This window comes from Argiope bruennichi, chromosome 6 (assembly GCF_947563725.1).
Source record: "Argiope bruennichi chromosome 6, qqArgBrue1.1, whole genome shotgun sequence".
NCBI lineage: Eukaryota > Metazoa > Arthropoda > Arachnida > Araneae > Araneidae > Argiope > Argiope bruennichi.
In genome coordinates, this window is record NC_079156.1 from 130,226,968 (window position 1) to 130,253,450 (window position 26,483).

At 30.6% G+C, this 26,483-nt stretch overlaps 2 protein-coding genes across 2 annotated transcripts in view; one reads left to right on the top strand and one right to left on the bottom strand.

Annotated features, from left to right (window-relative positions):
- Positions 1 to 3,937: 3,937 nt before the first annotated feature.
- LOC129972350 (U6 snRNA-associated Sm-like protein LSm6) lies at positions 3,938 to 9,480 on the top strand. The gene is made up of 4 exons (XM_056086459.1): positions 3,938 to 4,066; positions 4,908 to 5,018; positions 7,042 to 7,155; positions 9,357 to 9,480. Exons 2-4 carry the CDS (start codon positions 4,928 to 4,930, stop codon positions 9,389 to 9,391), a joined length of 240 nt encoding a protein of 79 aa, XP_055942434.1. The 5' UTR covers positions 3,938 to 4,066; positions 4,908 to 4,927; the 3' UTR covers positions 9,392 to 9,480.
- Positions 9,481 to 13,317: 3,837 nt separating this feature from the next.
- The window catches only part of LOC129971507 (glutamate receptor 2-like), a 65,787-nt gene continuing 52,621 nt past the window's right edge, over positions 13,318 to 26,483 (bottom strand). The window contains exons 12-15 of the mRNA XM_056085336.1: positions 21,604 to 21,672; positions 20,026 to 20,270; positions 16,201 to 16,321; positions 13,318 to 13,567 (exon numbers count right to left, since the gene is read on the bottom strand). Coding sequence (XP_055941311.1) covers positions 13,433 to 13,567; positions 16,201 to 16,321; positions 20,026 to 20,270; positions 21,604 to 21,672 — 570 coding nt within the window. The 3' untranslated portion in view covers positions 13,318 to 13,432. The remainder of the gene's footprint in view (positions 13,568 to 16,200; positions 16,322 to 20,025; positions 20,271 to 21,603; positions 21,673 to 26,483) is intronic.

Here is a 26,483-nt window from a genome sequence, read left to right on the forward strand (position 1 = left end):
AACGTGACAGTGATTTATTTCTTTCTTTGTATATTTCCTAAATGGGATGTACATTACAGTATCCAAGCATTCAAATTTTGAAACTGAAAAATTATTCTTGAAAAATACATTTTAATTTTTATTTATTTAAATTTTTAAACAGGCAATTTATTCAATTAGAAAAACGGTTCATAAATCCCTACCTTTTTCAAGAATTATAACGGTTTTTATTATAAGCCGATAATTGTTAAGGGAAAATATTTCTATTTATATTCCTTTCTAACTGGAATAAACAGTGCCCACGTTCTTGCTGATATCAAATAATATTAACAAAATATATGAACAAGTGTTTTTGTTATATTGGTATTTTAAAAAGTTGTCGAATGCCACTGTTTTTGGAATGGTTTATTGTTCTGGGGGTTTTCTGTCGTTTTATTTTCCAAGCTTATTTCCCCCTACTTTCGCTGAAATCTTTTCATTTTCATTCAATTTATTTCTTTCGTTCATCATTAACTTTTGTTTTAGGGTTAAAAAAACTGTGTGAGAGCCTACAATGAAAAAAAAAAAAACACCCCTTTAACTCAGCAATGCGATATAAATTTAGAGCCCTCCCTTCTAGCCCTTCTAGATCTCGAGTCACTAGTCGACCGTCTCCAACGCCTGTGTGGAAAACCGCCACTGCATCAATCGCTAATCGCAAAGCAAATTAAACGCAAATTTTGTTTAGCAAATATTTTGTTTTCTGGAAATCTTGCAAACAAGCCAAAGGGGTTGGTTCAATTTCTCGTAATGTGGTATTTTACTTTTCGGTAATCTTTCACATAATCGTCTTTAATATAGATAAGAATATTAATCGCTTTTTCCAGTAATAAGTTAAGCACAATTCCTCCTTTAAACTTATTTGGAACGTTTTTCCATATTAAAAGTCCTTTCTAATGAAGAGGAAAAAAATGTATCCCAACCTTCTGCTTTTCTCAGAATCACAAGCATTAGAGTGCAAAAACCATGAATAAAGTTTTCAATGCAGTAATTATTCACATTCTCAGAAGTGCTTCTAAAAATTGAAGTCGATTCGCTAGCTACTTTCCTTTCTGTAAGTTAATCTAGTTCTTTTTCGAGTTACGTTCTTTCTAAACCTATTCTTTCTTCTACTAACTGAGATTCTGAATCTAATTTTACTTGCTCAAAATTCGTCTTTTTCTAATTTTTTTCTTTTAATTCCAACTGATCTTATTGTTCTTCTTTTTGCTTTCTCACTTTTATTATCGAGTTCACAAAATCTTCGGCACTATCTGGATCTTTTTTACAGACTTCGCTATCTAAACTAGCATCCTTTAACTCAGTCACTTTCATATCCAGAGTTATCATCTCTCCGATTTCTTCAGTGCTAAGTCTTTCTTCTTTTCTCGCATAAGACAGCATAATCCCTAACTATAATTTATTTTTCACTCAAATAAGTTTAATCACACAATGCTTTGAGAATGTCCAAACAATATACTATACAAAAGGAAAGTTGCCTTTCTCCAATTAATATTTCCAGGTAATCCTTCTGGCCGACTTCTTTGATAATCCTTATTCACATCAATCAAATTCTATCAAGCTACGCAACTTTAACATTCATGTTTGTGAAAACAAGTTTCTAGTAAATTCTCTGATTTCACAACATACAATGGGTAGAAAAAGTTTCCGAACGCAGCTATGACTTTTAATGAAAGTTGAAATTGACACAAAATACTTTGTAATGAAAATTTTAAAATTGTTTTAACACTATTTTATTTGTTATTTATGAACAAATACAGAGAAAATTAAATACGTAAGTTGAAAGGGGGAAAAAAAACACTAATAAAGAACAAAAAATGTTTCCTTGTGGTATCTACCTAGTGCCTGAAAGTTTTTTTCATGCTGAACAACTTACATTTAATGAACGGCAGGCTCCCCCTTTGACCTTTATCATTTCTCTCAAGTGATGCTCACCAGTTTTTTTTAAAAATTTATTTCTGGAAGAAATATTGCTCTATATGTCCTGATTGGCCCTTTCGAATTCAACCTTGTTCTTTGTGCCTTTTTAGTTTACGGATGATTTCTTCCCTTAAATGTTAGATAACATTTAAATCGGAAGACTGGAGAGGGTTATGAAGTTGATGTTTAATATAATCGAGGCACCACTCTTAACAAATCTTGGAGGTATGCTGAGGATTGTTGTACTGTCGAAACGTAAAGACAGTTTCAAGAGAAAGTTATTCTGTACTGGTTGAAACGTGTTGTTTTAGAATGTCAAGATACATGTACCTATCTGTAGGAGAGGATTAGAGCCTACTATGATGCAAGATTTATCTTCAAATTCTTCCAGCAATTTTGTTTTCGATGCTTCAGTATTAAGTAGTTCATCTTTGGATTCGATGGCGCATCTGAAGTTTCCGAAATAATCCGGAATGCTATACAGGAGTAAAATGATTAGATCATCGACGATTTCGAACTGCCTTTCTTTCAGCTTTCCAAGCGTTAAAAAAACTCTTTTAGGTGATTTTACTTCGTTTCCATGACGGTCAACTTTCGAAGCAATAGTTGCTTTAATAAATATGTCTTTTTAGCAGGACTTTGGATTCAAAGAAAGCTTATTGAAGACATCAGTTGACGTGGTACAGGGTTTGACAATACACAGTTCACTAGGTTGGTAGACAGAATAACGTCTACGCGACCTTTTAGATCAGCCAAAGTTTATTTTTCTAATGATGTAATGACCTCAGTCGTGGCTGTTTTCTCAGGCTTTACTTTCCGATGACATAATCCCAATGGTCGTTCTTAATAAGAACTTCAATATGAAGCTTTCAGGTATCGAAGTCGTCCTTAGTCAGTTTCTCGATGGCTGTTAATTGAGCCCTTTTGTAGCTGCTGACAGCTCAGGAATCGGAAGCGCGTGTCCCACAATTTCCTTTTTGTTTAGTGTGCCGTCTTCCGATCACTGCTTTCATTTTGCAATTTGAGTTACTCTTGGGTCCATAACCATTGTTAAAGATTAGCACATCGAGCATTGCAAAACATCAAAAGCATTTATTTATACAGCGCATACACGATCTTATTAGCACAATATATTGTCCGAATATCTCCACGATATTATTCGACATTCTAAATGTTGGCCAATATTGTTGAGATATTGTAACAATGTTCTTCGGCATTACATTAAAAGATTAACTAGGAAGAAGAAAGATTAGTAACAACATCTAACTTCAATGTAATCAGTGTGAAATATAAGTGACTAAAGCTGTTAACTCCAGCAACAGCACCGAAAGGATTTTCAATCGTATAGAATACATGCAACTTAAATATATTATATGTGGTGCATACGCGCCACCTGCAATAGATAGGTCTATTTTATCACTCGGAGGTGACGGTATATACAGCTTTGGTAGTTTATGCAATGAGAGATTATATTTTAAGATAAAAGGTGATTAAGAAGGAGAGAATAAGCCTTGATATCTAACAAAAATTTAATATGATCATCTGGATATTTGAGTGCATATAAACATTTCCATATCTTCTCAGAAAGAAATTGGACATTAATGGCGGTTGTTTACTTTTTTTGATTCACAAGACAAGACATTATTTTGAAATGATAAAATGAAATATAATCATCGGGAAACACCAAAACCATTCAATATCCATCAGAGACATAATTAAAATGATAAATTTAACATTTTAATGTGGAATTCTTACCGTTATACTGGGATGCATAAGAAAATCGTATTCAGCTGTCAGCAAGATTAGTGAACATTCTAAACATTCTTACATTCTAAAAAATTAAATTACAAAGTGTAATAATTTTAAAAAAATTGTATTTTTAATATTTTTTAAAAATAAGTATTAACGAAATAATTTTTGCGATATACAATAAAGTTGTTAAATAAAAATTATTTAAAGAGTATTAAAAAGTATCAAATAAATCTCATTTGCAAATTACCGACAACCGTAACTGTTTTTCGTTTTGGCAATTTAAAACTGATGATATATTTATTTTGAAATTAAGTTTAATGTAAGCTTTGATCAGATTTATAAGTTAACAATTGAAATACGCTATCGTCTTAGTTAGGTAAGCAAAGTGTTATTTAAGTATTATGTGTATTTGCTTTTTAAAATGAAATAAAATTCTTTTTCATTTTTCTAAGTTACTATATGTGTGTTTTTATGCTTGTAATTTCATAGGTTATTGGCAATAAATTATACTTAACTTCATCATTCTGTAAGATTTTAAGATATATGTCAGTGTAGTATAATTCTGTTTTATCTTGGAGAGTTTTACTTGATTTATGTCGTGGTTTTGATTTTTCTCCCATGTAATAATTATTCTGGAAGTTGTCTTAACTTTTGTTTTGTTTGTTTGAACACAGAAAAGGCGTCTAATTATTATATATTACACCTGTTATATCCTTTCTCCTTGTTGGAAAAATGTGGTTAATCTGTTTTCAAAATATAGTTCCTTCACCTTGCATTTTTTTATTTTTTTTATTTTCAAGATCTAGAAACAGGTTTTATAATTATCATAAAATACTAGTTATGATTTTTGTCTAGTTGCCAATTTCTTAGAATATATGAGAATATAATCTCATCAATTTATTTTGATGTTTTTTTTTTGTGGGTTTTTTTTTCAGTTGAAAAAGAAGTTAAACAATAATTAAAATTGTTGTGACTTTATAACTTATTAAAATAATTTACATTCTGTATTATATTTATTTTCATAAAATGTTTGCTTTTTAATGTTTCACTTATTTGTATTATTTGTCAATAAAACCTTTTATTCTTAGTTGAAATTCCATTAAAAGTATTATATAATTCAATTTGGGGTATTTGATAAATAACAAAAATATTAATAATATTATAAGAAAAAAATTACATTTTGTTTCTAATTTAAAACCCCATTAAATTCCTTACAGATTCTTAAGAAATCTGAAACATGAGTCGTCGACAAACTCCTATTGATTTTTTGAAACAAATCATTGGGCGTCCGGTTGTTGTGAAGTTGAATTCAGGAGTCGATTATCGAGGTGACTATTTCAGTTTTCATTCTGTTTTAATTACTATTTCAGTTTAGTTATATTTTTATATCTATATGATTCGATCATGAAAAGTTATAGTTGCATTTAAAAGGTTATTAAAGCTTAAAAATTTTGTATAATTAAATGACCCTAGTGAAAATCGAAGTTACGGATTTGGAGTATGATAGAGGTTCTGTTTCTAATGTACATATTTAGCATACACTTCCATATTTTTCGATATTTCTGATTAAAGATCAAAATTGCATTTTATATAGCATAGTGCAAATAGAACAAATTAAAGTTGTTTGCTATTGTAATATTTGACTTACTTAGAAATCAACTTTTTCTGAACTTTTTCCCACTTGCAACTATATTTTTATTTATAACATATTATATCAACCATCGATTAAGAAAATTTTCCTATAATGACTATAATTAAAAAGCAGAATATAAGTTTCTTGCTATTAAACAAACAGAAAAAATGTATTAATTCTAGTGAAAACATGTTTTGAAAATTTCAATGAGATGATTCAGATGTATACAAATGTATAGTTCATTTTACTGATGGATTTGTCAAATAAAGTTATCATGATTTAAAAATTCGTTATGAGTTTTATTGAGATCAAGATGTCAAAATATTAAAAATAATTTTCAATCTTTATCTTTATGGAGCATTGATATATTACAAATAAGAGACAGCAAAAGCATAACTTGAAAAGCAAATTAAGTTTTCTGTTTAGAATTTTGGGCTGAAAATTAATTTTTTCATAGTAGGCAGCATATCTGCAAACTAATTGGAATTTATTTGGAAAATACTGCATATGTATGGGCCAGTGTAGATACTGTACCTTAAAGTCATTAGGGCTCCATCATTTCCAAGAAATTAACCTTATCTTAAAAATTCTTAAGGTTGTTTTTCACTTTTATTTTATTATCTAAAAATTTGTGACATGCCACCGAGATTTGTGAGTAGATATCCAAAGGTTTTTGGATATCTACTCATAAAATTTATATTCTAATGATATGAAAAGCAGAAGCATGACTTATTATTTTGCTGATATCTGTAATTAAAATAATATTTAAGTATTTCATTCTCCGTTAGAATTTTGAAAACAGTCTTACAAAACATGTAATTCAGCTTAGTTGATGTTTCATAATGTGCATGGCTGCTCAGGGTTGTACATTTTTTTCTTTGTTAAATTTAATTGCCCAAAAATATACATAAGAATTTGAGTTCATGAATTTAAAGTTATAAATTTATTAAATAGCTAATTATTAATAACTGAATAAAAATTTATATAAATAAATAAAAATTTTAAAATAAAATTTAACTATTAAGTAAGTATAATTAAAATAATTTAAAACCCCAATAAACCATAAAGAAAAATTCGAATGAAATGCACCAAGTTGGTGTCACATTGGCATGTCAGCCATTAGTTAAAAGTTACCGAAAGCGGGTTGTACCTGGGGCAATCAGGAGAGAAAATGGCAAGCAAGTGGTATGCTCAAATAATGGTTCAAAGGGTTAATTTATTAGTAAAAGTAAATTTTATCTGAACAGAATGCAGAAGTTAATATTAAATACTTGTTGCTTGGTACTGGCAAATTTATTAACTTTTATAATTGTATATTTAGCCTAATTTGGCTTATTTGTATGTTGTGATATTCTAAAAAGTTGAGCAGTAGACTGTATATAGAGTATTGTGTGAGTAAAAATGGGAAAAAAAAAGTTTCTTAGTAAGATAAATATTTGCAGTCGGTAAAAGCATATAATGAGGTAAAGTTTGAAAACATTTTTCAAAAATACCTAAAAATTTCTTAAAATATTAAACTATTAAAAGGAAGTAGAATTTATATTTATTATTTGTATTCTAGAGTTTTTTAAATGTATAAATAAAAAAGAATTGGAAGTATATATATATATATTCACTCTTTATTTTCAAGTGCTGAAAAATGATTAACAATTCTTTTTTAAATTGTAAAAGTATAACCAATTGTTATGGATTTGTGGTAAAGTTTAGCATTTTTGCAGGTGTATTAGCTTGTCTAGATGGATACATGAATATTGCCTTGGAGCAAACAGAAGAGTATGTCAATGGACAACTGAAGAATAAATATGGTGATGCCTTTATCAGAGGAAATAATGGTAGGTACTCCTGACTTCTTGCTGAAATCATTTTGCTATTAGATTAATGCCTTCTTTTCCTACAGCTTGACTGCAATTATCATTAAGAGTCCCATATACAGAAAAAAAAAAGCAAATGTCAATGAAAGCATCTACTATTGATGGAGGGTATCTAAGGCTTATTATCTAAGGAACTGGCTTAAAGTTTTGATTGACAAGCTGAATAACACTCAACAAGAAGTAGCTCTTGGTCTCCAAAGATATAGCAGTGAGGGATTGTGACTTTTGTAAGGACAACTTGACCCACCAAATGTCCGAAAATAAAATTTGCCCGTATTCTTCGAAGAGGTCTTCCGAAAAGTGAATTTTCTTTAATTTGAACACCATGGGGGGGTGGAACATTGTGCCATCCATACTTGTTTAGAAAAGATACTTATTGAGATAGATGCTTTATATTTTTGCTGCACAAAAGTTAGTAGAATATAGAACCCATCACTATGATTAATTATTGAAGCAATTCTATTTATAGGTGTTTAATTGCTCTTTATAATTCTGTTAATTATTATTAGAGGGTCCTGTAATTTAATATAACAGGTGTAAGTGAATAATTAATTATTTATAGCTTTTTATTTGACACAACTTTAGTTAATTTCAATTATAATTGTGTTTATTAATTTTTCAGTTCTGGTGGATCAGTCAAGGTCTGTGTATCAGAAAAATTTAAGACCTCAGATTTATCTCTTAAGAATGGGCTCAATCTTTCCACTCAATAATTTCGCTATTGACAGCGAATTTCAATAAAATGTTCTTGATTTTCTGAATTTTATAAATGAATTATTTATTTAAAAATGTACTAAATAAATTTAATTTGTAGAGAAAATAAAAACAAAAAATTCAATTTTGCTCCATATCTATGTAAATTGACTTGATGTCTGTGCATAGCTAAGATGTTTCTGATTTCTGCTCGATTTTCCCAAAGAAGAAAATATCCAACAATTATATTAAATATCATTTGTACTATATTAAAAAGGGTAGATAAATATAGTTCTGAAAATGATGTTCGGACGAATTCTGTTCCTCAAGGAAACATTCTTCTAAACATGGAATATTGCCAAACATATGAGCAAATCAGTTAAATGAATAAATAATGAAATAAATTGCAAAATGCATATGCTCTGATCTCCTAGTTTTTGAAATTTTTAAAGTGTTAATTAAATGATTATTTCTAAATTTATATTTATTTATTTATTGGATATTGCTTATACCGCCATTCATATGCTTAGCAAAGATTCCATATTGTACAGTAGGAATATCTCAAACTGAAGATTCTTCTTGGATTTGTAATGATTTTTTTTACTTAATTACAATAATAATAAGTAGTAGTAGTTATTAGATTTAATTGTTAATTAGCTTCTAAAACATTCTTTTCCCATATTTTGCAATATGTATAATATGGTCATCTATATTTAACGAAGAATAAGAGTAAATTGAGTGCAAGCCATGCTGTCTGTGACATCCAAGATGAGTCAGGATAGTTCTGCATTTTGTCTATTTTTATTAATTGGTATTTAGTTTAAATTTTTTAAAAAGTGTGTTTTTGAAAATTATCATGCAAAATTCTAAAGTCTTTTGGTAATGCACATTCCCACCCTCTAAAGTATATATGTGCAAGTTTGGTATCTCTAGAATTATTTTTTCAGTTCCTAATAATGTCTAAATATAAGAGAGGAATAAGAATTTGATTTGTGAGCCAATAAAGTTATTGGAATGTCTGAATTTTGTAAATATTTGCCGATATTTTGAAGCTTTCAAAAACTGATAACCTTTGCTCTGTTTAAAACCTATATTTATTAAAATAATAGTTTTTATCAAAAAATTATTTCATTACAATTTTAATGAGGTTATATTTATACAATAAACATATTCTGAGTCTATTAGGAATATTCACTAGCATTTTGCAGTACATACTCTACCATCTGTTGTTGATGTCAGTAACTTAACTTTCCGAGTGAGTCTCATTACAATTTATAATTTTATTGAATTTGCAGTTTTTTATCTGGTTAAGAAAAATCAAAATAATTTTATAATTTTTGTCATTTTGAAATGTTGTGTATTATGAACATCTGATATTCAGACTATTTTTGACATCAATTTAACTTTTATATAAATGTATGTTCTTTATTTATTCCTATTATTTATTAAGATTTTTTTTGTCTTTTCAGTTCTGTATATCAGTACACAGAAAAGGAGGGTGTAATACGAGGAAAGAATGTCTTGTAAAAACATTTCTCATTTTGTAAAAAGCACTTCTCATGAAAATAAATCACTTTTTCTATCTTGAAAAAATGTTCTCAGTCTAATTAATAATCATAATTGTTGCAAATAAATTCATAACTGTTGGAAATAAAATCATGTTTATAATTGTTGCAAATAAAATCATGCAGGAGATATTACCAACCAAAATAATATTGTATAAAGAATAATTAATAAAGGACAAAATAGAATTCGAATATTTTGTAAGACACATTAACGTTACGAAATGAATATCAGTTTATTGTTCTTGATATTACAAAGCTAAATTTAATGATTTCTAGGCATTTTTTTTTTTTTTTTTCAGGATGCTGAAACAGTTATTTTAAGATACTGTTTAAAATTTTCAATCGTTTTTTTCAACTAATACAGCCTTGTCTTATCATTTGTTAATATCCTGCATAGATAGTCTAAAAACGTTTTTTTTATTCATCTATGTATGCATGGTATTAGAGATATATTTCCATATCGTTTATATTTCTATTTGAAAAAATGATGTTAAGAATTATGTTTTATGTATTGGTACAAATTGTAAAGCATAAAATTTAATATAGTCCGCAATCATATTACTAATATTTAATAAATGTTTTACTGCAGATTAACATTGTGATAAAAAAAAAAAGTCCACTCTGCTGTGACATTATGTAATGGTTATCTTAGGTGACCAAAATTGGCTGAATTATGACAATTTGAATACCACTCTGTTTGATCAATTCATTGAATCTATCAATTGATGTACATTAGTCATTTAAGACAACTGGTAATTGGTCTAAAGCATTGAAATGCACTTCATATTTTTGTCACATTTGGTAGCTGAAAAATGGATTTTTTTTTAGTGTTGTTTGAAATGTTAGTGCCAAACATGTATTACTAAATAGGACTACATAAACATTTAAGTTCTGTAATTTTTTTCTGTAGTATATTTATTGACTCATACAACATAAAATAAAATTCTTTGGTATTTTGAGTATTATTCCAATTGAAAGCATATGAATATGTTTAAAAATGTTAAAATTAATTAACTGTATACTCAACATCATTTTGTTTTTCTTCTCCCTAATATTGCTTTTGAGTGCATCTTTTGAATTCACTTTAATATGCACTTGAAGAAAAAATTGTGAAAATTGTTACACTGAATAACACAATGTGGACATACTTGTCATCTGACATTATATAATGATGAACATTATTTTGCTGTTTATGATGAAATATTTCAAGCTCTAATATTTTTAGATAAGAATGTATCCTTTATATTTTTTTGCTGTTAGAAGTTGCTAAAGAAATGTTTTTTGCATTATTTACTATCAGTGGAATCCATTTATATAATGTCATGAAAATATTGCAACAAATGTAATTGTACATGTCTTTTGATCTTGCAACCATGTTTCACTTTGTATGGCACAGTGATCTGTTCTTTCAATGCTTCATGGATCCCAAGGAATCTGGAGGTGAGGTCAATAGAAATGGTTTCATCTCAGTCTAGAAAAATACTGATAGTATGGAGGAAATATATTCCTTTCTTACTTTCCCTGCTTAATGTTACTAAAATAGTAATAATTTAAGATGTGCACTAAAAGTCCTTTCTGAAAAGTATTTAATAATGCTTGTGTAATTTTACGTTTATATTTGTGTAAATTGGATTCTTTATCTTATTGTAACTAGTAAAAGAAAAAAAAAAAAAAAAAATCTGAAGTATGTATATTATGAAATTTAAAAGAGATCCAAATTAGAATGCAAAGCTAAGAAGAAATCCTCTTTTTGAAAGGCATGGCTTTGAAGTCTGTTAGAAAAAAATATAGCACAATATATAATAAAAATCTATGAAATGAAGTAAATTTTTTTAAAATGAATATCAGGCATAAAAAAGGAATCCTGTGTCATATTAACTAAATTCGCTAATAATGGAAGGTATTAAAATACCAGACAAACCACTTAACAAAAACAACAAAAGAAATTCAAACAATTTTAAAGAGGCAGTACTGTACATTTCCGCGTATCCGGCCTAATGTGGCAGAAGGGCAGGCCGGAGTGCCATGAAGTCATTTCTTTGCCTACCGCTCTAGAAGATAAAGTTTTTATACAAAAACTTACTGTTATAATACTTATTTTCTCACTTTCTCTTAAGTGTTCATGCCACAAAAATAAAACTTCCTCGACTCCTTTATGCTTACCTTTCAGCATGATTTTTCTTACTTTTATTCCATTTCCATTAGCTTGTGCAACAAACCTCTTTTTCAATTTCTGCACCCCCCCCCCTTTCCGGCCTCCACTATACTTTTCCCAACTACTAACTTCGAAGCTATATTTTTTTTATTGTTACACCAGAATCCCGTCCCTGTATAGCGTATAATTTCTCCTTCACAGTCGCTACAACTTTCTTTCGTTTATCATCCATTTTGAAATCTTCACTGTAATAGACTTTTAAAAAAAAAGCGTTAAGCATATGCCAAGAGCAATTTACGAATACTGTGCAGTTATAATCAGGAATAGCAACAATTGAGGTCCGTTGCACACTGACGAAACAATGAACAACGAGCAGAACGCTGCTCTTTTCCTATCATAACTTGTATTTTGCGCGCGACACGTACGAGGATCGTAGCATACTCCCGCTTCCAATGTCTTGGCAATGTTGCCAATGCAAGGCTTTTCTTCATTTAATTACAATCAAAGAAAACTAAGCCGGATATTCGGGAGTGTACTGTATTTTAAAGAGTAATTGCTGCGTCTGCATGCTTAGAAGAAAGAAGTGTTTATACTACGAAATAAAAGCGGAAATGGAAATTTTACTTAGGAATTACTATCCAAAGATAGAATTTTTTCCCCCCCCTCACAACTTTAACATTGGCAAAAGAACGCGATTAAATAAAATGATGAAGGGGGAAAAAAAATGTTTGAATTCTCACAACACTAAAAAATATTGTTATAAATTGTCTAGAAAATTAATTTAAAAATTTATTGCAATTAGAAAAAAAAAAAAAAAGTACGAAGACTGGTATGACCGAATATATATAAAAATATATCGATTCCTTGATTAAAAATAATTTTACTTTATGGTATCATAATATATTGAATTTTTATAAATTGTTTCCTTTTCTGTTTTGTGGATATTGTTTACTAATGGTACATGTCGTATAATTCTCATTTCTTTAAAAATAATCTTGGATAATCTATTTAAAAATAATCTTGGATGTAATCCATCTTTTTTTATACATATAAAAAAAATTAAATACTTGGTAAATAAATGAATAATTATGAAATAATCGTTTAATACTCAATTTATCATTACCATTCGATACATGAGATTCCGTTTTTCATGCACTTAACTTGAAATTGTAGAAATAATCGTTTGCAAATAGAAACCATTTGTCGAATATGTGGGACATATCCCTAACGAAGTATTGCAGCATCGTTCATGAGCACATACTCTGTGCTCCTGGTTTTTCAAAAAATAGACGATTCTGCGCAACAAAAATCAGGAAATAGTTTTCTTTACTAATCATCCATTTATTCACATCGAGCCACTCCTTATTTTTATACAATTTCCGATAAGCAATTCCATACAACGGCTACGAATATTTCTTAAAGGCAATAAAAATTATTTTCTTCTTAAACTTCTAATTTCAGAAGAAACTCGCTTGGTTTCCGCGTGATCGTTAAAATAAATTTGCTCTGCTTTTCCTCGCAAACTACTGATCGCTCACACTCCACGTGAACGTCTACTTTTCTTGACTATTGGAGATGGAATTTTTAGTGTTATTTAGAATATATTGTGGAGTTTAAAATAAAGAAGAATTAGGTCTAAAGCAGTGATGAATATTTTCAAGAACTAATTTATTTATTTTAAGTTATGAAGAAGTAGCGATTAGCAAATAATGGAAAGAAATAAAAAGAATTTATTTTTATATAAATACTACTAATATACTACACATGTTTCGTACAAGTATGAAAAACAATCAGTATAATATTTCAGTCTCTATGGATGTCTCTGTCACTTGATAGACAATCTGCTGCTGGCGATGTAGTATTCGACGAAGGCTGTGCCAACGGATATCACGGCGAGCGCCATCAGGATGAAGAACACGCCGGATACCTCGTGCAAATTCATCGACTGGCTGTAAACTTTCTGCAAATGGAAGATTAGTATTGCATTAAATTGTAATATTATAAATTTACGAATCTTAAAAACCATTTAGTAATTCGTTTTTATTCTCATTTATATGCTTTGACTCCGGATTTTCGCATTCGTAAACCAGACCCAATGAGATAACCATTTGCCATTGTCCCGTTGGGGTCATGTGATGTTCCTGAGGTAGACGTGACCTTCCCTTGCTCGCAAGTTGTGAATGCTGCTTTATGTGAATGCTGCTTTACAAAAGCTGCGCAGCGCGATGGAATATGATGATACTGAATATCAGGTGGGATATTCTGCCCCATGTCAATCGTGCCTAGTTTCCACATTCAATTTTAGCACAGCTTGAATTCACGCTATTTGCATGCGTGGAAAGGGTTTTCTTTTGTAGTTTTAGTTATATTAAGCGTCCCATTTAAAAGCAACACTATGGCTATTTTGGGACGGATCTCGTCATTTTGAACCGCGGTCGGATAACGTGGACGACACCTGAGCTAGCATCCTCTCTCAAATCACACCAGCGGGAGGACGTTTGGTCCTGATGGATTTAACGTGCACCAGACCCGCTTACACGACTCTTCTTTGGTGGACCAGGACTGTTTTACCACCAGTGCACTGGTTGAAGGAGAGTAGGAGATGAAAGGGGCGGGCAGCTGACGTCATCGTAGATGAGACTAAGGTTACGGATTGGCGTAAGCTGAGCATGCAAACGGATTCACGTAAAAGTGAGTTTGACTCAAAGCAATACGAACATGTCTCATCTATTTATGCTCCTCTCAATCCCAATAAAACTTTTCAATGAATTAAAGTGAAAACCTTTCCCATTCTTGTAGAAAGAGAAAATACTGTCATTGTCAAAAAACTCGGCACTTGATGAATCTTTCCGCTATATATCTCCTGGAGTATTATTAAACACATTTTTAGAATTATTCTCTCTGTATATGAATATCATAACTAAAAAATGTATTGAATTGAATAGATATAAAAATTTAATGTGTGGTTCTAATGGCAAATTCTCTCTGTCTGTTTTCGCGGACACGATAAACTGACCAACACAAAGATCTAGATAAATGAAACTTAATACATAGATTTATCATCAGAAACCTCGATATGTATTAAATTTCTGACGAAATCCGCCAATGAGGTGATCATCTATCAATCTGTATATTTGCGTTTATAAATGGAGTAATCTACAAACGACTTCGAAAAATAAAATTTCAAAAGCTGTGTTAAGACAAAAATAGTAGATTTGTATTAAAATTTGGATCCAATCGCTCGAAAGGAAGAAGTCTAAAATGCGCATTCTGTTTTCTTTATTAAACTGCAAAACACAAAACGCAGCATATTGTATCGCTAGCAGGGAATCGAAAACTTCCACTTGCGGAGTTTGCCGTGACATTTGAGAGTTTATCCTTTCTTTCTTCTCAAGTTATACGTTAGGGAATGCAAACTCTTCTAAGAAGAACTAAAAAGATATTTTATTTAAATATACAACAATAACATACTATAATAATAATACTGCATGGCATTAATTTCATATAACTACTGTATTCAATGTATAAATTGATTTTTTATGTTTATTTATTTTTATGTTTTTTGTGAAAGTAACGGTTAAATTGATTATTAAGTTTGACCTGCTATTTATGCTGATTTGTTACATTTGTTTTCATCCCATCTGTCCTTTCTGTTTTCGAAGAATAACCCAAATACCTACCACTACAATGAACTCAAGTTGACAACATGTAGGAAGTATCAAGTTGCATCACCAGTTGATGGCGTAGTATATAATGTTACGAATTTGTAGTATTATTTCCTTGTGCAGTAAGTCTGTTAATAAGGAAGATAGTTTTACAGATATAGTAATAGCAATTGAATGGATGCCGAGATAACGACCATTGGCCCTTGGTGATCATTTGACAACAAAAATGAAACACCCAGAATATTTTAGAATCTTGGCAACAGCTGAATTAGGACTCGAGTTCAGGTATTTCTTCTGGAATATTCAATGGCCAATCACGGATGCCACAAACACCTTAGAAATAAAGTCGTAATAGTAGACGAGGCGAGATAACTGAGTAGTGAAGCGAAGTCTTTCTTTGAAATATTGATATTCTGCAAGCTCTCTCTGAGCGCTTTGTGCTGTTATGATTATTTATAAACAATTTGCTACTGTTTTGTGTAGCCTTTGTTTGAGCGTCATTACATCAGTATCATTTTCTGTGTAGAATAAAACATTGTTATTTGTTATTAAGCCTGTTGTATTTTTCGCGAATTTTTTCCTTAAAAATATTTTTATGCGACTGGAGACCTGAACACTGAAGAGACATAAAGACTGAAGAGAAGAAGACAATAAAACAAATAATAGAAGACACATAAGATTAAACCCCTCTAATTCAAATGTGAAAAGCCATTTCACAAATATTGATTATTAATTTTCAATTTTTTTTAAGTATGTCAAATAGTTATTGAAATATCAGTATAATTTTTAAGACTAATAGTTATTAGGGCGAAACGATTTTAAATACTTTTCCATTACTGACACTTTCACTTGCGTTTGGCTACAGTTTCATGGACATACAAATAATTTTCACAGTTTTTGTTAGTTCCAGAGAAGTAAAAATTCTCACCGGCAAAATGTTCATATTGGGATCCTCGCACTGATCTGTATAGTTGTGCCACCACTTCTCGTACAGTTCCCTCAGAGTCCCATTTTCCGTTAAGGTGAGCACTCCATGGTCCACAATATCTCTAAAGATGTCAGTGATTTAAAAAAGAATATTTTAAATAAGCTAGTAAAAAAAAATGCTCATATATTTGTTGTGAAAGTGTGTCAAATGCAAATGAGACCAAATAAGCGAGTTCTTCTTTTATATGAACCATTCTACAATCTATATATATAAAACGCTAAAGTACATGACACAGAAATCCAGCTTATTACTAATTGTCGAATGTCAACAGTCAAACACAAAACATCATTCGAATTGCAGACTGCTTCATTCATTGAACAGTTTTACAACTGTATTGAATCAAACGCTTCGTTTAGCTAATTAATGGAGATGTAGAATATTATTAGAAGTGTTCCGGAGATAGTTGGCCATGTCACCAAAGAGGACGTTCAGTCAGTGGAAAGAAGATATAAGAGAAATCAAGAAATAGGCTTCAAACAAAAAGTTTATTCAAGGGCAAAAATAGTCTTAAGAATAGTTGCTAGATAAGTAAACATATTAAGACTTAAGATTAATGTACGATTTCTCGTCAAGCACGTCAAAATCGCGCCAATCGTCCAAAAACTTTCTAAAAGTCTGAAAATTTGGATGTATACCAAAGCGGCTTTTCAAGTTGCAATACAAAAATTTTCACGATTATATTTGGCGAGAAATCTCTCAAAATTTTTTCAATTTTGTTGTTCGTATATTAATCTTAAATCTAGCCATAATTGTTGTGATTTGCTTTCTTATCTTTTAAAATAATTATCTTATGAAAACGATTTCCGTATTAAGAATTTAAAGATTACATTTTTAATTATATAAATTACATTTGTGTACAATTTTTCATTTAACTTTAATACTATTTTTTAATTTAATTTTATACTCTATCCGAAACAATGTTTTTAAATGCTATGCTGGAATTCAAGCTCTCCATCAAAAGATACAAGCACATGCTTTTGCCAATAATAAAATCAGTAGTAGAATTTCCACTTTCGCTTTCGTGATATATACACTTTTTCATTTGCAGTAAACTATTTTAATTGAATACTTTATTTGAAGACTTTAGTCGCATCAAATTACTAGGTGAAAGGTTTTTTAAAGAAGTGCATCTCATATTAATAATTAATAGTCTAAAAACTCAATAATTTTGGCAAACAAACTGTAGCCAAAAGCGACTAGTTTATAGAAAACACAGTTACACATTATAAAAAAATTGTAAATTTGTTTCTCCTCTCCTCGATGCTTGCCATTTCGGCTCTGCTACTGTTTTTATAGGCCGATGTCTTCATGATAAATTTTCAAAATTAACCAAAGACGAATTTCTGGAATTCTGGATCTAAAAGGAAAGATCTTATTTCCTTTTATAGGTGTAATAATCGCTCTCAATATAGGGTAATTGGTAAAGTCCTTTAAAGCTTCTTTAAATTTAAAATGGAATTCCATATAGCCAGGGAAATAACGTATACCTACAGTCAAGTGATTATGCTGAATTTATTGAAAAAGGCTGCAGCTCTGAATTCATCTTCCAAATTTGACAACACCCTCTGCAAACATCGGTATTGATGTTGCAGCGATGTTTTCTGATGCAAATTTTAGCTTTTTTTTTCTTGAATATACTAAAAACCCCTCAGTTTTCACACTACACATTTATAAAAGATTATAAAATTCCCTACATTTTCAAGCTTCTATTTTTCTTCAAGTTTTAATATACATTACATTAATAAGGGTTTTAAACTATTTTTTCGTTTTCAGTAGTTTACAACCACCTGGATCATCAAATTGACATGTTACCTGCATGAAAAAAAAACTTTTAATAATGCGCTTTCACTTAAAAAAATTCTTAGTTGAAACATCATTTGTTATTTTTTTTATTAATTTTTAACAGTTTCCCATAACTTTCAGACTCCTTATATTTTGGCAATTTTCATCTACTAAACGTCGTTTGGGACCTTATGTTGTCTGGTGATTTTTTATCCTCTTGATGCCTACTATCACCTCTCTGAGTTTGTCGGTCGAATTCTGCAACACCCTGTATAATAAGTCGCACTTCATTAAATCATACATTACGGTGAGAGAACTTGACGTCAAACTGATTCGACTTCCCGTTGGGCACACACGTTTCATTCATAAACACCTTTTGTTTGGTGAACGGTGCCCAACTTGCACATCATGTCAAATCATATTTTAATAGAATGCCCTATTTTTAATAGCCATTGACTGCGTTATTTCGGAACGTTCTACTTAAACGTCCGTAACTTGGTAGGAGAAAATCTTCACACGAACATTTTTAAATTTTTAAAAGAAAGGGTTTTTACGTCTTATCTAATTTTATCATTTTTAATGAAAATTTTATTTCTTTATAATACTTGATATTTCTACTGTTCACAGCTTTTCTACATGTAGCTTTAAATATCTTTACTTTTTTTAAATTTCATTTTTACCATATGTTTGTCGCAGTATGGCCAACCTGGCTGTTGTGCCATAAACCTCAAACTCAAAACTCAAAATCTTGGTTTCATAGGTGCTTTTTCAGTGTTTTTCAAAAATATAACTATTTTAGAGCGTTTTTCAAAAATTAATCCCGTACGTAATCACCTTAATTTAAAAGTTGCAAAGGAATGGAATTTCATGGAATGAAAAGGAATGGAACTTCATGCTGACCAATTTAAATTATTCGGAGAATTTTTTTTTTTTTTTTTGTCGTGTCTTTTTTATTTATACATAGTATAAAATGAAGTCCCTTGAAAGCGTCTGTATATTTAAAAGAAAAAAACTAGAGAAATACTTAATTTTTATTGGAGATATTTGTACCATTTTGTAGGGCATTTATTGAGAAAGGTTTTATGTATGTATGTATGTAAGGTGTATTGAAGTCATATCAAAATAAAAAAAAAGAGTTTTGTCATTGCAATTTTAATTATTTTCCGATTTCGGCATGCGTGAACAGCAATATTTGCTTTGCACTTATCCATGCGTGTCCGGAAACTTCAAACTGCGCATGCGCAAATAGCAGTAACTGTGGTATGCATGTACGATACATTTCTTTGTTTACGTCTGATTTTAAACAGCGATTCAAAACTCATTATACAAAAAAAAAAAGGAAATCCAACCTTGGACGGTGCACATTAAATGCCAAAAAGCCTCGTTTGTTGAGCGATAATGAAAATGTAGAGGAAAGAAAGATTTGTTTAGCGAATATCGGAGAAAGAATGTCCACACTTAGGGAAAGAGAGTCTTCTGTTGAGCGAAGTAACCGTCTCTCTTTAAATCACACTGCAATTGAATTACAGAGGCAGAGTGAATTTCGTGAGGAGCGAAGTGATCGCCCAGCCACTATAGTTTGCAAAAGAATATTATGAAGCAAGCTGAATTTTATTTTCATATTAGATTATACAGAGTTGATAAACAAGTGTGGAACCTTGGGTACAATGACTTATTTGTATATATTTTAAATTTTGAAACAGCTTTTCTATTGTATAGTTTTAGTAAATTGTTTTATCTATGAAAATATCATATTTTTACCTTTTTAACAGTCTAAATATTTCTGAGTGCGTGCTATAAAATGTATTTTGTAGTTATTTTTGATAATTTCTAAATATAATGTTTGACGTTGCGTGACATGCCCATGTCATATCGGGTGGAGGCTAGACTTCAGTTTAAAGCTAATTTTTCCTCTTGGATGTTATGCCACGGGCAACGCTGTGCAGGTACTGCTAATATATATATATATAATGGACAACTTACTTATATGGAGAATTCTTGGCGAGAGCCGGAGCAAACGTTCGTGTGGTGAAGTATCCGGGCGTGGCAAGTATGTCGCAAGGCGGGCGGTTGGCCATGTATTCGCTAGTCACTGATTCTGTCACGAAAGCGTATCTACCGCCAGAGTTCCGCACTTTCTCCACCCCCTCCAGAATGGTCTTGGACATCACATCCGGATGATCTTGCAGATAGCGGCCCAAGTCCCGATACCAGCTGACGTTCGAATTCTGCAGGTGGGAATAACGTATTCATGAAAAGATATTCTTCAATCAGAAACTGTGTACAAATGTACAAACATTATGTACTTTCTGGAACATAATTTCTGGTAATATTTTTTTATATTTAAATTAAGTCGGTTATGAAAGATTTCCAAATAAAATTAATAAAGCTGTATTAATACCAAATTTTGTAGGTTTATGGGGGTGGACCTCAATGGCGACCGAGAGAGTGTCTTTTAAGGAACCATCTTTGTAGCCGACCATCTCTAAGGCACATTTTAATTACAAGCAATTCGCAGTTAACTCCGGCTGAAGTGCACTTGCGTTTGCTATTTAATGACAATGTTTGCTGACGATTGATCGATTCTTGATGACTTGAGGAGTCTCTCTTCATAAAGGAAAAAAAAGTTTAGCAATCTTCTGGATGTTCTGACGTTCCTCTCCCTTGAAGACATGATGTATCTATTTGAAATAACGAGATACTGTATACAGTTGTGAGAAAGCAGATGTGTAACAATTGACCAGACATAATGGCTCTCCTAGTCAAAAGGATCCGCATCTGGAGGTTCATATGCACTTAACTATGTGTAGAAAAGCGGGAGACATTACATCTAGTATGAATGCCTTTAAGCACGTGAGAGAAAAGGGGAATGTTATACTATAATTTTGAACCGTGGTCAGATAAAGCTATGGCACACAAATTGTAATCTTTTCTCCAATCTTCGACGCTAGCGAAAAGGGATTTGGCTCTCTGTGTCAGATTTAGAGTGCCTTGGTGAAGTATTAGATAATTTAAAACCTGTTCGTTCGCTCAACGGATTAAAAAAAAACAATAAGCGTGCCAATAGTATATAAATGAACTGTTAAGGGATAATTACTGATAAGCAACAATTAATGAATTTATTAATAATTATTTTTGAAATAAATTACTGATAGTTCCGTGATAAGTCTTTTCCATTTTTTTCCTTGATGTGATTAAAATATAATTCATTTTATCCAATTAGGTTATTCTTATCAATCGTTTAATGTTATCTGAATTCTTTCATCCGAAAGTATTACATGAAGTGGAACTACTGCACGTGTTAAATTTATTAAGTCTGTTTTCTAGGTCTATTGAGTAGAATTTTGTAATATTCGCAGTATGATTTGAGACGATAATGATAAAATTAATAATGACGTAATAGAGTATGTATTCTAAAATTACTGTCAGGTTTAAAAAAAAAAAGATTGACGTGCAGTTAAAAAAGTTTTTCCGTGTTTAATGAGATACTGCTTAAAATGTAATCTTTTCTTCATGTTTCTTTTATACGAATTTATAAAGACAGAATTTTTAGAAACTTACCACAAAGAAAGCCATCGACGAACCCCCTCTGACGACACCAATGGCCGGCGCACCTTTCTGCAGAAGATCCTGAAAAATGGTAAATACGAGATTTTAAAAAAACAGCAGGAGTGGCCCCCCTCTAAAACATTCTCCCATACTCTCTCATAAACCAGAGAACGAGTTACATGGCATTGGCGTACAATAGTTACGAAATATTATGTATGATCTGAGCATTAAAAATAAAAATCTGCGTAAAATTTATACTAAAACTATCTAAGATCAAATTGTCTCCATGTATCTTCTCAAATGGAATGGATTGTTTAACCAGTCGTAGTAGTCTCCCCTAAACTTTCTCGCATACTCTCACGTGAAGGTGTTATCTCAGAGAATGCCTCTCATGCCATGGGCATACAATAGTTACGAAATGTTTCTTTTCTCGTATGAATTTAGCACTTTTACTGAATGTATAGTGTGGTCCGTGTCTAGTTTTTTGGCGCTTAATCCCTGGCATGCGGTAAATAGTATATAAACATTGAAATTGTGTTTCAGATGCGTTTTACCCAACCGAATGAAGCAAAAATTTAATATAAAACTGCATTTGCAGTCACAAAAACCCATATTAAATTTAATTATTTGTGTCATTGCATTTTTGAATGGTCGCGTTTACTTATTTCTGACAGATAGTCAACTATAGTTGGATTTGATTCAAAATTTCATTATCTACATTACAGATATTAAATCCGAGTACTGAATTTCATCATTTTAGCTTTTTTTTTTAGCTTTAGCTATTTTAGCTTTCTTTGTTATGGTATTTTCTTATATTTGAACAGCCGGACAGACACTCTTTTTATAAATAGAATTTACTCAAAATTTGATAGAAATTTGCAAACTTGGTATAAAGACTATAGGACATTTTCCAAAATTGTGCTTTTCCCATTTTTTAAGGGGGAGGTCTAAAACGAGGAGCTTCGTCGAAAATCTCGAGTTGGAATTTTTCGACGATTGCTATATTTTCTCTATATTACGTATACGAGAAAATAAAAGTGAGTGGTTTGGCCTTATTTACTCACTTGCAAGAATTTTTTTCTTGTTATTAAATACTTTATGTTAAAGTGGATTTAAATAATTATGGTGATATTTTATCAAGAAGTTCAATTTTAATGTACGATTTCACATTCATTTCGTTATTCCAGAATTGATTGTTAAAATTTTCCAGTTTAAATTAATATTAAAATGACCACGATTAATAGTGGCAACTGTATAATTGAAGCTGACGTAGCAAAAATCGTCTTGCAGAATGTCATGGTCTTACGACGCATCATCGACGAGAATGACTTGTTTTCGACGAATAGAAGAGTCGAAAATACGAAGAATTTTGGTTTAGTTATATTAACGTACCGTTTTAAAGCAACACTAGGACTATTTTGGGCGGACCTCGTAATTTTGAGCCACAGTCAGATGACGAGGACGACACCTGAGCGGGTACCCCCCTCTCCACACCAGCGGGAGGACGTTTGATCATGACGGATTTAGCGTGCAACGGACCGCCTTACACGACGGTTTTTCGGTGGAATCGGGTCTCGAACCTGAAACCCTCCGGTTCCGAGGCCGAGACCTTACCACCAGGCCACCGCGGCCCCTGAAAATATGAAGAAGTACCAGTTCTATTAAGTGTTCGAATGGGATGGGCGATCGATTTAAGAATCATAGGAACAGTTTGTTGGGTATCCGTAACCGTCCCTTTTCGTTAGAAATAGGGACCTGATCTAGTTGGATTTCAGTCCTTTTGATTATGAATTCAATCCAGAGATGAGAGATTATTCTCATGCCACTAACTTTTTCAAAGATTGTTTATCAGTAGACCGGTCCATCCGAACCTCCACAGAATTGATAAGACTTAAAAGTACACTAGACTTTGAAATAAGCAAAAATGGACGAAAGCATGAAATTTTATTTTTATCGTTTCACCACTTAAATATACGTTTATATTCAACTAAAATACTGCTAAAAACTATATTGTCCAATAAAATGAATATTTGAAAGGCCTAGAAAAAAACCCATTCTAATGACTTTTCGCAAAATAATATTGTAATAAGATTTCAATATCTTTGAAATGTTCCAAAAGTCTTGATTTTTGAGGACATTAAATAGAATTAATAATAAAGATTTCAATTAAACATTAAGAGAAAATAAGGTATACATTTGATATTTCGAAATTTTTTAGGTATTTAAAAAAATCGCTTTTAGATCAGAAAAAAAATATAATTCTGCTGAAAGTTCAGGAAGTAAAAATATTTCTAAAAAATTAGTATTTAATTCGAATTATAAAATCATAGACTGTTTTGCTCCAAATAAATTTATATTGTTTAATAAGTGAAAATAATGGAAAAAGTAAAACGTTTAAGTACCCTGGAATAGTTTGAAATTTTCGAAAAATATACATCTTTAAATTTTTAAAAATAATATATTTCGTTTTAAAAAGTTTTTTTCAAAAGAAATTTGACGTAATCATATTTTAATACAAAAGCTTAAAGAATTTCATAACTTGAAGTGAATAATTCGCAGAAGTGGTTAATAGAGTCCATTATTATATTCTTAATGTATTTTATGATATCTCTGTCGTTGGAAAAGCGTTTGGCACAACACTGTTGATTCCATCGGAGGCAGTAACTGCTCATCAGAGCTGCTGAGCTACAACATACCCTGAACTTATTTTCACTTTCTCGTATGCATAGAGGAAGTATTATAATTATCAAAATTTAAAAACTCGAACTGGACATTCGAACGAATCTCCAAGTTTCAGACTTCATTTCGAAAAACACATTTTTGGAAAAAATGTCTGTCTGCGACAAAGATAACTGAAAAATGCATTGATCTAGATGGATGAAATTTGGTATACGATCTTTATACCAAATTTGTAGATTTCTATCAAATTTTGAGCAAAATTCCTTTACAGGAAGCCTGTCGGTCTAGCTCTTCGAATGTTCTTTAACACGATAACAACAAAACGAAAAGAGCTAGACAGATAAAATTCGAAACACTGAATTAACATCTGTAGTCTAGATAAATTTCATGAGCCAAAATCTAGATAATAGTCTAGATAAATGAGCCAAATCCAACAAGGGATTAACCGTCTGCTGGCCTGTACTTTCAGAATCATGTAAACCTGAAAATTCAAATTCAAAAATTCAATTAAGTCAAAAAATGACTTAACTATATCAAATTCGCTATTCGATTTTGTGATTGCAATTGTAGTTCTGTGTCAATTTTTTTTTCTTCAATCAACTGGGAAAAACGCATTTAAAACACTAATTCGATTTTCGGATACTATTAATCGCATGCCAGGAGCCAGGAATTTATCGCCAAATAACTCGCCAAGGATCACACGATAGATTCAGTAGAAATGCTAAATTCACACCAAAAGTTAATATTTCGTAACTGTTGTGCACCAATGCTATGGAAGACATTTTCTTGCATGACAAGTTTATTAGAGAATATGCAAGAAAGTTTTATGGAGACCACTCCCATTCATTTAAAAACTTATTAATGGGGCAGATATTAAAATAAAAATTTTTAATCGACCTTCTTGCGACCTTCTTTTAACCTAGAGGTCCTAGGTAGCTGTATTGTCTGCTGGTTGGAAATCCGCCACTAAATAGATCGATGTAAGGTATATAAAATAGAATGAATTAAATACTTGTCAACATTTGAGGATACAAATTATTTTTCTGACAGGAATTTTTGTATTATGACCAAGTTATGTATTACAGATTTAATTACAATATTTCTCAACCAACAATTCCAGCGAACCAAATGGTTACAAAAGTCAGCAACTTTGATGTATTGTATCCTTTTAAATGATTAAAATCTGTTTAATGTATTTTTATAAGAATAAGCTAAAATAAGTAGTAATAGATCACAAGTTAATATAATACACCTATCAGGACATTTTAAATAACAAATAGTTTATATAAATAAGTTTTTATTTCTCATATCTTTCGCAAGTCTGTATAAATACACTTAATAAAAAAGAATTTTCAATTTTCTTAAAATGCGATACAATATTTCGAGAAATATTAGTTTCATTATTTATTTCATAAATATAAATTACTATTATAAATGAATGTCATAAAATTAATTTCCATATAAAATCTCCAATTCAATAACAAATAATTACAAAAATCGAAATTTTAATTTATTATGAGAATGAAAAAATTAATATTTATTATATTGAATTGATTTTTACGTAGAAATTCAGTTCTTTAGATACTGCTGAATTCGTCCTGAAAATTTTTAAATAATAAAACTTATAATAATTTATAATGAAAATAAACAATTCTTAATAATTAATAATGCAAATAAATAATTCATAATTGTTAATAATAAACATTTAAAAAATAATATTATTGGTGACTTAACAAAAATCTTGAACACATATTCTTTAATAGACGATCAGACCTTGAGAATTCTACTTTCCGCTAGGTTCAGCAAATTTTAAACGATAACGATAAAACTGTTTTATCGTCTCAGATAACAGCTGCTATCTCCTAATAATATTTCAATTCACACACACACACACACACACACACACACACAAAAAAAAAAAAAATAGAAACACTTTGGCCATAAGTAATTGTTTTAATAATCAAATTAAATTTTAATTAATTATTATTATTTTGATGTAGTAGTATTTCAGCACTTAACGCTAAGGAATAAGTGGTAAGAAGTTTTTTACCAAATTTTTGGATAAAACAAAAACTTAGATGATTCGTTTTCCTGTCTCAATCAATACTTAAGTGTCTTTATCTGTTAATGAATTATTAATAAATCAAATTAATTTTATTTAATAATCTAAATGAATTTCGATTGCAAAAATATTTTTACAAACTATAACAAGA